At 38.9% G+C, this 12,574-nt stretch overlaps 1 protein-coding gene across 1 annotated transcript in view; it reads right to left on the bottom strand.

The window, feature by feature from the left end:
• The window catches only part of LOC133258056 (ATP-binding cassette sub-family C member 4-like), a 296,999-nt gene that overhangs the window by 79,625 nt on the left and 204,800 nt on the right, over nt 1-12,574 (bottom strand). The window contains exon 20 of the mRNA XM_061434395.1: nt 5,946-6,025. Within this exon, the coding sequence (XP_061290379.1) occupies nt 5,946-6,025 (80 nt within the window). The remainder of the gene's footprint in view (nt 1-5,945; nt 6,026-12,574) is intronic.

Here is a 12,574-nt window from a genome sequence, read left to right as displayed (position 1 = left end):
ACATGGTTTTCAAAGATGTTTTAGCCACCAGCAATCAGAGAAGAAAAAGAAATAAAAGGAATCCAAATTGGAAACGAAGAAGTCAAACTCTCACTGTTTGCAGATGACATGATCCTTTACATAGAAAACCCTAAAGACTCTACCAGAAAATTACTAGAACTAATCAATGATTATAGTAAAGTTGCAGGATATAAAATCAACACACAGAAATCCCTTGCATTCCTATACACTAATAATGAGAAAACAGAAAGAGAAATTAAGGAAACAATTCCATTCAACATTGCAACAGAAAGAATAAAATACTTAGGAATATATCTACCTAAAGAAACTAAAGACCTATATATAGAAAACTATAAAACACTGGTGAAAGAAATCAAAGAGGACACTAAGAGATGGAGAAATATACCATGTTCATGGATTGGAAGAATCAATATAATGAAAATGAGTATACTACCCAAAGCAATTTATAGATTCAATTCAATCCCTATCAAGCTACCAACGGTATTCTTCACAGAGCTAGAACAAATAATTTCACAATTTGTACGGAAATACAAAAAACCTCGAATAGCCAAAGCTATCTTGAGAAAGAAGAATGGAACTGGAGGAATCAACCTACCTGACTTCAGGCTTTATTACAAAGCCACAGTTATCAATACAGTATGGTACTGGCACAAAGACAGAAATATTGATCAATGGAACAAAATAGAAAGCCCAGAGATAAATCCACACACCTATGAACACCTTATCTTTGACAAAGGAGGCAAGAATATACAATGGATTAAAGACAATCTCTTTAACAAGTGGTGCTGGGAAAACTGGTCAACCACTTGTAAAAGAATGAAACTAGAGCACTTTCTAACACCATACACAAAAATAAACTCAAAATGGATTAAAGATCTAAACATAAGACCAGAAACTATAAAACTCCTAGAGGAGAACATAGGCAAAACACTCTCCGACATACATCACAGCAGGATCCTCTATGACCCACCTCCCAGAATATCGGAAATAAAAGCAAAAGTAAACAAATGGGACCTAATTAAACTTAAAAGCTTCTGCACAACAAAGGAAACTATTAGCAAGGTGAAAAGACAGCCTTCAGAATGGGAGAAAATAATAGCAAATGAAGCAACGGACAAACAACTAATCTCAAAAATATACAAGCAACTCCTACAGCTCAATTCCAGAAAAATAAATGACCCAATCCAAAAATGGGCCAAAGAACTAAATAGACATTTCCCCAAGAAGACATACAGATGGCTAACAAACACATGAAAAGATGCTCAACATCACTCATTATCAGAGAAATGCAAATCAAAACCACTATGAGGTACCATTTCACGCCAGTCAGAATGGCTGCTATCCAAAAGTCTACAAGCAATAAATGCTGGAGAGGGTGTGGAGAAAAGGGAACTCTCTTACACTGTTGGTGGGAATGCAAACTAGTACAGCCACTATGGAGAACAGTGTGGAGATTCCTTTAAAAATTGGAAATAGAACTGCCTTATGACCCAGCAATCCCACTGCTGGGCATACACACTGAGGAAACCAGAAGGGAAAGAGACACGTGTACCCCAATGTTCATCGCAGCACTGTTTATAATAGCCAGGACATGGAAGCAACCTAGATGCCCATCAGCAGATGAATGGATAAGAAAGCTTTGGTACATATACACAATGGAGTATTACTCAGCCATTAAAAAGAATACATTTGAATCAGTTCTAATGAGATGGATGAAACTGGAACCTATTATACAGAGTGAAGTAAGCCAGAAAGAAAAACACCAATACAGTATACTAACGCATATATATGGAATTTAGAAAAATGGTAACAATAACCCTGTATACGAGACAGCAAAAGAGACACTGATGTAGAGATCAGTCTTATGGACTCTGTGGGAGAGGGAGAGGGTGGGGAGATTTGGGAGAATAGCATTGAAACATGTATAATATCATGTAAGAAACGAGTCGCCAGTCCAGGTTTGATGCACGGTACTGGATGCTTGGGGCTGGTGCACTGGGACGACCCAGAGGGAGGGTAGGGGAGGGAAGAGGGAGGAGGGTTCAGGATGGGGAACGCGGGTATACCTGTGGCAGATTCATTTCGATATTTGGCAAAACTAATACAATATTGTAAAGTTTAAAAATAAAATAAAATAATAAAAAATAAATAAATAAAAACACAGCAGGTAGAATAGAAGCCCAAATCATTGATTGATGCAGATTTAGACATCCATATTTATCAGGAAAAGTATGATACCCTGGTGAAAAGTTTCAGGTGATAGGAATGCAACCAGCACTTAGTAACTATGTGTAGTATCTATCTTAGTATCTAGCCTGCTATGAAAGGGGGTCAAAAGTTGAGGACATGCAGATTCACAGAGTTTGGGCCAACACCTCCAGAGTTTATGATCTCAGATGGATACAGTTCCATGTGATCTGCACAAGGCACTGCAGAAACACAGGGAAGAACATGGGAATCCTTTACTGAAACTTTGAAGAAGAGATTGACAACTGAATTTCACATGCTAGAGAAACAGAGAACATGAATAATTTGGGGTAGCAATCACAATTCCTGTAAATTTTGACCAAAAGGGAGCTGGGCTGAGAAGGTAGAATGGCTTGTCCAAGTTAGCACCAGGTGTTCTGTGTCCTCTTAGAACCAGCACCCCATGTTCACCAACCCAGAGCCTCGACACTTTGTTGCCCAGGGCAGCTGTTCCCAGCATGTCTCTGGCAGATGCATTAGCAGAGTAATGCCTACATCAGAGAGACTTGGGTTATCATTTCACAGCTCTTCCAGATAAGTTTTCTCAGATGCTCTTCACAACCATTTGTGAATGAGAAAAGCAAGAACTTTCATTTCCATTTATAGGTAAGAAAATGGTAAGCTAGGAAGGTAAGTGGTTGTCCTAAGTTTTCCTAGGAAGGTACTACAGGTCATGAAGAAAGACAGGACGAATCTGACTCGGGAAATCCCAGAGACACAGTTGTATGTAGAGGAGCCTGAAAGGAGAAGGAAATGTCCAGAACTGTGACTCTGTGTCCAGGAGCCCTTGTGAACCAAACTGCATTATATGGATGGAGACATGTGCTTTTCCTGTTTTTCCCCATCTGCTGTGGGTATCAATATAAAACTCAGAATGAAGAGCATGGAATCTGATGGAAGAAATTCCAATCATAAGTGGAGAAATATAGGTCTGTCTGACCTCCCTTCTATTATACTTACAGTTGAAAATTTTCTTACAGCCATAGGATTAACTAATGCATCCCACTTTGCTATACCCTTTTCTCATGGGGAGGGGTCCTTCCTTCTGTGTGTGATCTTAAGTCATGAAGTTTGCCATCAGTAGTTGTCAGGAAAAAAGGTCTTCTGAAATGTCAATTATAAAAAATCCAAATTACAGTTTTTTAGTAGACTCACATTATTTTATTGGACAATATTCACCAGTTTCAATAGGCTGGCTCTCCCTAGGTAAGGGCCTTTTATGACCAACCCAGAATGGCAGATAACCTATGAAGAGGTAAGATCAAAATGAAGGACTCCACATGAGCTGTGCCAATACTTTTTCCATGAGTCACCATTAAAGACCTATAACTGTCGCTCTCAGAAGCTCCCAAGTTAGGGCCTTCAGATTTCATGCTCCTAAATTCTGAAGCAATTCAAATAGGCTTTTAATAAGTTTTATTTCTATTTACAGGTCATACTCTAACCAGCCTTATAGTGGATATTGGGCTTCTGTTGTGGGTCAGCTGGTAAAGAATACACCTGCAATGCGGGAGACCTGGGTTCAATCCCTGGGTTGGGAAGATTCTCTGGAGAAGGGAAAGGCTGCCCACTCCAGTATTTCGGCCTGGATAATTCCATGGACTGTATAGTCCATGGGGTTGCAAAGAATGGACATGACTGAGCAACTTTCAGTTTCATAGTGGATATTACATATTATATTAACATATATAAAATGTATGAGCTTATATTTAAATTTATTTACACATATACATTTATGAGACATTTATTGCCAGCTGCCTCAAACTGTTAACAGAAGTTGTAGAAGACAAAAATAGTATCCAAACAAAAAGTCAACACTCTAAAGAAGGAAACAGCAGATTCCTCTGTGTGACAGAGATCCCTTCCTTGAAGCCAGTCTCATTTCTTTCTTCCACATTCTCATGAATTTTATTGAGCCTAATCCTAGCTACACACACAATTCTCCTCATGTGATTGGATTTCAGGCCCATCTGATGGCCCATATAACCATAGCCAGTGCTTCTCTACTTCTGTCTCACTATGGCACAAAGACAATGATGTGTGTACAAGAAACATGTTGACCCAGAAGTGACCCAAGTCCTGATGCTCCAGGAAATAAGGGGAATGATTATTTTGATATGCTTATTTCCCACTTGGAGCACACCAGTTGGGAATTCTATCAGAAGTCATGAATCTACATGAATAAATAGAAACAATTTTTTGGATGAATCTTTCACTTGAGAATATATGGTGATTTTTCACGATTCAGAATAATTATTTAGTTTGCAGAATATGATAACTACACCCAGAGAAGAAATTCCATTAGCCTGATATTGTGCTGAGATGGTGTTTAGTGTTAACATTCTTGAATATTAATAGGGAGGGTAAGACTCTATACCAGCTGGATTTAAGATTGCAGGAGAAATATCAACAACCTCAGATATGCAGATGATACCACCCTAATGGCATAAAGAGAAAAGAAACTAAAGAGCCTCTTGATGAGTGTGAAAGAAGAGAGTGAAAAAGATACCTTAAAACTAAATATTCAAAAAACGACCATGGCATCCAGTCCTAACACTTCATGGCAAATAGAAGGGGGAAAAGAGGAAGCAGTGACAGACTTTTATTTTCTTGGGCTCCAAAATCACTGCAGACAGTGACTGCAGCCATGAAATTAAAAGACGCCTGCTCCTTAGTTGGAAGAAAAGCTATGACTAAGCTAGACAGCATATTAAAAAGCAAAGACATCACTTTGCCAACAAAGATCTAGTCAAATCTACGGTTTTTCCAGTAGTCATGTATGGATGTGAGAGTTGGACCATAAAGAAGCCTGAGTACTGAAGAATTGATGCCTTTGAGTTGTGGCATTGGAGAAGGCTCTTGAGAGTCCCTTGGACTGCAAGGGGATCAAATCAGTCAATCTTAAAGGAAATCAACCCTTAATATTCATTGGAAGGACTGATGCTGAAGCTGAAGCTCAAAAACTTTGGCCACCTAATGCAAAGAGCCAACTCATTGGAAAAGATCCTGATGCTGGGAAAGACTGAAGACAGGAGAAGGGGGTGACAGAGGATGAGGTTGGAAGGCATCACCAACTCAATGAACATGAGCTTGAGCAAACTATAGGAGATAGTGAAGGACAAGGAAGCCTGGGGTGCTGCAGTCCATGGGGTTACAAAGAGTCAGACACAACTTAGCAAGTGAACAACAATGATTGTTTTTGTTCAAGTATTATTGGTCACCTTATTATTATTAACCTTTTCTTTGTAAGTAACACATGTTTTATCAGAAAAAAAGGTGCAGTAAATATTTGTCCTTTATGGTAATACAGTGCATAATTTAGTTCATCTTGGCAATCTTTCCATGAGAGATGCTTGTTTCTATTATGAAATATGCTTAAAGTAAAGGGAATCCACACCAGACACCTGGAAGGCAGAGGGAGAACCACTCACCCAGCATGTCACTGCTTCAGACCAACCTTGATGTGACTGTGCAGACACTCCTGCCCCAGGTGTTACTCATGTTAACTCAGCCTCTCAATCACAGCCACACCTTTCTCTCACAAACATGGTATTTATTTAAGATTATAGGACACATCACCAGGCTGAAAGGCCCACCATCAGCCCCTGTGAAAAAGCCTTGAGAAACAGGCTCTCTGTTCTTCCCTGTGGAGAACTCTTACAGGGCTGATACATTACCTGAAAGAAAACTTGAAATGATGAGGGCAGCGAGTCATCCATATGTCCAATGTCTTTGGAGAAACGGTTTAAAATTCTTCCTGTAAGAACAGGATATGAGAAATTACTCTTTCACCTAGACAGGCCTTTCAAGACAAACAATTCATGATGAAATAAAATAATATTTTAAATACATGTTTTTTTAATGTATTTCATAATCACATGAAATGAACTGATGTCAGTGGTAAAGAAGGAAAAAATAGCGTAATACCTAAAAAAGAAATCAAAATACCACCAAATAGCAGTGGGTGGGATTGAAATTGGGCCCCCTGGTTTTTAAAAGAATGGCAGGGGGGAAGGTAAGGAATCTTGTGGAAGGGTTGATGGATTTTATTTATTTATTTTTTAATAAATTTATTTATTTTAATTGGAGGTTAATTATTTTACAATATTGTATTGGTTTTGCCATATATCAAAGACTTCATTCCAAGTACTTCTTATCATTGATTTTATTTACCTTCTCAAAATCCACTAAAACAGTGTATCCTAAATGCTGCAGAATTGGAATATGAGAATTTCTAATATCTACTGCTTTTAATGACTTAATTCAAACAACCCTCAAGCTACACATGTTTTATCAGAAAAAAAAGGTGCAGTACATATTTGTCCCTTAAGTATATATACACACACAATCTATTTGAGTATAGCAACTCCTAGGAAATGTGTTTATCTACCTGTCTCAGCTTCGTTTATAATTGAAGCTTCAGGAAGTCAACCTGAAGGTGAGATGTGGGACCTCTATCCGCTCTTCTTGACCTTGGTCACAGATAGCCTTCCCATCAACCCACAACTGGACAGTGAATGAGCAGCGGTTGGGGCTGAGTTTCCACTGCTGGGATGTGAGGCTCTGCTGTTGTCCACAGGGCGTCTGGTCCACTGGAAGCACAGAGTGTACCTACACCAAGAGCTGGGGTCACTAGAGGCTTTCACCCTTGGTCAGGCCAGCAATATACAGGCTGGGCCTCCAATTTTCCTGTCTCAGGCTTAGGAAATACAGATGAAGAAACTGTCTTTTAGTGACGCCTTTGGCAGATCTGGTGACAACTCTTCTGATATTCCAAGAATGCCCACTTTAGAGGGTAATTCTCAGGATTAAATAGGCTCTTGCAGGTGAAAGAACCTAGTCACGATGCCAGGTAAGTTACCAGGCGCTCAACCACCAAGGTGAGATGATGATTCTGACCCCCAGGTTCTGCAGCATCACGTCCCCTGGGAAAGTCCACCAGGTGCTACAGGAGGGTCCACTTGGTAAAATTCAGATTCTGACTCAGGAGTGCTGGGGGAGCCAGAGAGTCTGCATTTCCACCAAGCTGCCACATGACACCCTTTCTGCAGTTTCCCAGATCACATTTTGAGGGGCAAGAGGTTAGGTTATTAAATCAGTTCTGCTTTAGGAACATTACAATCAAATGGGTTATTTTCCAGATATTCTAGTGAATTTTGTGAACTGCATAGTCTATTTTTTAAGATTTATTTATTTATTTAATTTTTGGCTGTGCTGGATCTCCATTGCTGCACATGGGCTTTCTCTAGTTGTGTCGCGGTGGCTTCTCTTGTTACTGAGCATGGGCTTTAGGCACACAGGCTTCAGCAGTTATGTACATGGACTTAGTTGCCCCACGGCATGTGGAATCTTCCCAGACCAGGGATTGAACCAGTGACCCCTGCACTGGCAAGTGGATTCTTAGCCACCAGACCACCAGGGAAACCCTGCATAGACCTTTTTTAACTTCTCAAAGCAGTAATACCAAAATAAGGAAAATATATGTCAGAAAATGTTAAAGATATAGTTTATATGCAGATGGTTCCATCAATGGAAGAATACAACTATCTAACATAGGCAGAATTTGGAAACACAGTAAATACAATTCAGCTTAGAAAATGTTTAAAGCAATGATAGAATTTTTTTTAATGAAAAGGCTACTCAGAGATGAACAGTACATGAAAACCATCCCTTTACCTTTCACCAGATGTGGTTGACAAGGTCTGAGAGACTGAGGATTGGCAAAGTTCATAAAATACAAGGAAAACAAAAACAATGAGAAAAACCATCTCCCCACACAGCAACTACAAAAACTGAAAAATATCAAATATCATCAAAAAACTAAACTCTTATGTACCAATGATCTGAGTGCAGAAAATGTGAGGTCAGCAAGTTTAACAGTTATTTCTTGCACCAAGAAACATTAAGAGAACAGATAGTGTTTTCAGAGTATTTATTTCCTCTGGCTTTGGGATAGACTGTTGTAATTAGAGCTCTAATTCCAAGTTTATGACCTTGCAGTATTAAAGTTCTCTCAAAGGTCTCCATGTGAAAGCTTTATGATAAACTCCCTTCACACACATGCTATGACTCTTCATCTGAATGACACATGACACATGGCCCCTACTGGAATATCTCCAGGGATACAGAGGGAAAGGGTATTCACAGTAAACAAGGGGGACCCAATCCATTTTCAGACTGTTCTGTTAGGGCTTTCTCACATTAAACTGAATCTTGTCTTCCTGGAAGATCCAAACTCTGCTGCTTATTCTCTCCTTATAAAGCACACAAAGTGAATCTAATTTCTCTCAATATGACAGTCTTTCAAATACTTGAAGGAAGTGAATCATATCCTTTCCATCCACTATTCCTTGGTGCTTCAATGATCTCTCATATTTGAGAGATGGTCCTATCCTGGCCACCGCCTCTTGACCAGACTCAGATGGCCAGTCCCAGTTAACACCTTGTGCCCAGGAGTAAAATCACCACCATCCCCACCCTGCATAACCAGTCACAAAGCTGTCAAACATGGTAAATTCTGGAGGCCAGATCATATTTTTGATATGGGTATAATGAAAATCCACATCAATCCCATCTATGGCACAGGTAGATTTAGGGGAGCAACTGAGTAATACATATAAAAAACTTTAAAAGTATGTCCCTTCTCACCCAGAAATTCTATTTCTAGGAATGTATCCCAGGAGTTAAAAAGTGCATCAGAAATGTACAATGTGGCATATTTGGAGAGTCAGAAGCAGAAAACAACCTGAACAAGTCTGAAATAAGCCTGAAATATATATGCACAATTTAAATTTTCTGTGGCATTTTTCTACAATGACTATCTTTACTTGTATAAAAAGGAAGAGTTGTGGGGACAGCAAGAGAAAGACTGGGGGAAAGAAGGAAGGGAAATCAAGTGTTAAGGAGAGGAGGGAGGTAGTAGAAAGAGTGGAGGAAGAGGGAGAAGAAGGTAACCTCCTTGAAGCCCATGGTATCTGAGAACCAATAAGGGTCCTCTCAACTGCTATGGTCCACGTTTTTCTATTTCATTCATAAGGCAGAATACCATGAAAGATGTCACTGAACTTCTCATCAAAATCCAAATTCACAATGGTTATATTTTACATGGTCTCTGGGTCTGGCTTCTTTCATTCCGTCTAAGGTTTTTGAGGTTCACCTGTAATGTAGCATGTGTCTTTTTAAGCCTCATTTTTTTATATGTATCTTGGACTATGGAAATAATGTTAGACAGAAAGCAAATTTGAGTGATTTTCTTATTCGAGTTCAAAATGGGTCATAAAGCAGTGGAGACAACTCACAACATCAACAAGACAACTGGCCCAGGAATTGCTAATGAATGTACAGTGCAATGGTAGTTCAAGTAGTTTTGCAAAGGAGATGAGAGCCTTAAAGATGAGGAGCACAGTGGCCAGCCATCAAAAGTTGACAATGACCAACTAAGATCAACGCCAACTATTCTACAGTCATTCAGCATTTGAAAGGTGAAAAGGTTCAATATGTGGGTGTCTCATGAGCTGACCACATATCAAAAAAATTGTTTTAAAGTGTCATCTTCTCTTATTCTATGCAATAACAATGAACCATTTCTTGATTGGATTGTGACATGAGACAAAATTTTATACAATTGTATATGACAACCAGCAATGACCAGCTCAGTGGCTGGACTGAGAAGAAGCTCTAAAACATTTCCGAAAGCCAAAGTTACACCAAAAACTGGTCGTGGTCACTGTTTGGTCATCTGCTGCCCATTTGACCCATTACAGCTCTTTGAATCCCAGCAAAACCATCACATCTGAGAAGTATGCTCAGCAAATTAATGAGATGCACCGAAAACTGCAATGCCCACAACCAGCATTGGTCAACAGAAAGGGCCCGATTCCTTAGGACAACAACCGGCAGCATATCACACAACCAACACTTCAAAAATTGAACGAATTGGGCTACAAAGGTTTTTTTTTTTTTTAATTTGCCTATTTTTAATTGAACAATAATTGCTTTACAGAATTTTGTTGTTTTCTGTCAAACCCCACCATGAATCAGCTGTAGGTATACATATGTTTCCTCCCTTTTGAACCTCTCTCCCATTCTCCCTCCCCAACCCATCCCTCTAGGTTGATACAGAGCCCCTGTTTGAGTTCCCTGAGGCATACAGCAAATTCCCATTGGCTATCTGCTTTACATATGGTAATGTAAGTTTCCATGTTACTCTTTCCATACATCTCACCCTCTCCTCCCCTCTCCCCATGTCCATAAGTCTGTTCTCTATGTCTGTTTCTCCACTGCTCCCCTGCAAATAAATTCTTTGGTGCCAGTTTTCTAGAGTCCATATATATGTGTTAGTATATGATACTTATCTTTCTCTTTCTGACTTACTTCACTCTGTATAATAGGCTCTATATTCATCCACCTCATTAGAATTGACTCAAATGCATTCCTTTTTATGGCTGAGTAATATTCCATCATGTATATGTATCACAACTTCTTTATCCATTCATCTGTCAATGGACATCTAAGGTTTCATCCATGTTCTAGCTATTGTAAATAGTGCTGCAACGAACATTGGGATACATATGTCTTTTTCAATTTTGGTTTCCTCAGGGTATATGCCTAGGAGTGGGTTTGCTGGGTCATATGGTGGTTTTAATCCTAGTTTTTTAAGGCATCTTCATAGCGTCTTCCACAGTGGCTGTACCAATTTACATTCCCACAAACAGTGCAAGAGGGTTCCCTTTTCTCCACACCCTCTCCAGCATTTATTGTTTGTGACTTTTTGATGATGGCCATTCTGACCAGTGTGAGGTGATACCTCATTGTGGTTTTGACTTGCATTTCTCTAATAGTAAGTGATACTGAGCATCTTTTCATGTGTTTGTTAGCCATTTACATGTCTTCTTTGGAGAAATGTCTGTTTAGGTCTTTTCCCCATTTTTTGATTGGGTTGTTTGTTTTTCTGGTATTGAGTTGTATGATCTGCTTGTATGTTTTGAAAATTAATCCTCTGTCAGTTGTTTCATTTGCTACTATTTTCTCCCATTCTGAGGGTTGTCTTTTCACCTTGCTTCTAGTTTCCTTTGCTGTGCAAAAGTTTTTAAGTTTAATTAGGTCCCATTTTTTTGCTTTTGTTTTTATTTCCATTACTCTAGGAGGTGGTCACGGAGGATCTTGCTTTGATTTATGTCATCAAGTGTTCTGCCTATGTTTCCCTCTAACAGTTTTATAGTTTCTGGTCTTACATTTAGGTCTTTAATCCCTTTTGAATTTATCTTTGTGTATGATGTTAGGAAGTGTTTTAATTTTATTCTTTTACATGTAGCTGTCCAGTTTTTCCAGCACCACTTATTGAAGAGACAGTCTGCCCCATTGGATATTCTTGCCTCCTTTATCAAAAAAAGGCACCCATAGGTGCATGGGTTTATTTCTGGGCTTTCCATCTTGTTCCATTGGTCTATATTTCTGGTTTTGTGTGTGCCAGTACCATACTGTCTTGATGACTGTAGCTTTGTAGTATAATCTGAAGTCAGGAAAGTAGATACCTCCAGCTCCATTCTTCTTTCTCAAGACTGCTTTGGCTATTTGGGGACTTCTGTGTTTCCAGATGAATTGTGAGATTTTCTGTTCTAGTTCTGTGAAAAATATCATTGGTAATTTGATAGGGATCACATTGAATCTGTAGATTGTGTTTGGTAATATAGTCATTCACAATATTGATTCTTCCTACCCACGAACATGCAATATCTCTGCATATGTTTATGTCATCTTTGATTTCTTTCATCAATGTCTTATAATTTTCCATGTACAGGTCTTTTGTCTCCTTAGGTAGGTTTATTCCTAGATATTTTATTCTTTTTGTTCCAATGGAGAATGGGATTGATTGCTTAATTTCTTTCTGATTTTTCATTGTTAGCATATAGAAATGCAAGTGATTTCTGTGTATTGATTTTTGTTTCCTTTAACTTTGCTGAATTCACTGATTAGCTCTAGTAATTTTCTGATACTATCTTTGGGGTTTTCTATATATAGTATCATGTCAACTGCAAACAGTGAGAACTTTACTTCTGCTTTGCTGATCTGGATTCTTTTTACTTATTTTTCTTCTCCTTGCTATAGCTAGGACTTCCAAAACTATGTTGAATAGTAGTGGTTAGAGTGGACACCCTTGTCTTGATCCTGATCTTAGGTGGAATGCTTGCAGTTTTTCACCACTGAGAATAGTGTAGGCTGTGGACTTATCATATATGGCTTTTACTATGTTGAGATAGGTTCTTTCCATGCCTATCTTTTGAAGAGTTTTAATCATACATGCGTG

The sequence above is a fragment of the Bos javanicus genome, chromosome 12 (assembly GCF_032452875.1).
Source record: "Bos javanicus breed banteng chromosome 12, ARS-OSU_banteng_1.0, whole genome shotgun sequence".
NCBI lineage: Eukaryota > Metazoa > Chordata > Mammalia > Artiodactyla > Bovidae > Bos > Bos javanicus.
The sequence above is the reverse complement of the archived record's forward strand: the minus strand, read 5'-3'. Positions and strand labels throughout refer to the sequence as shown.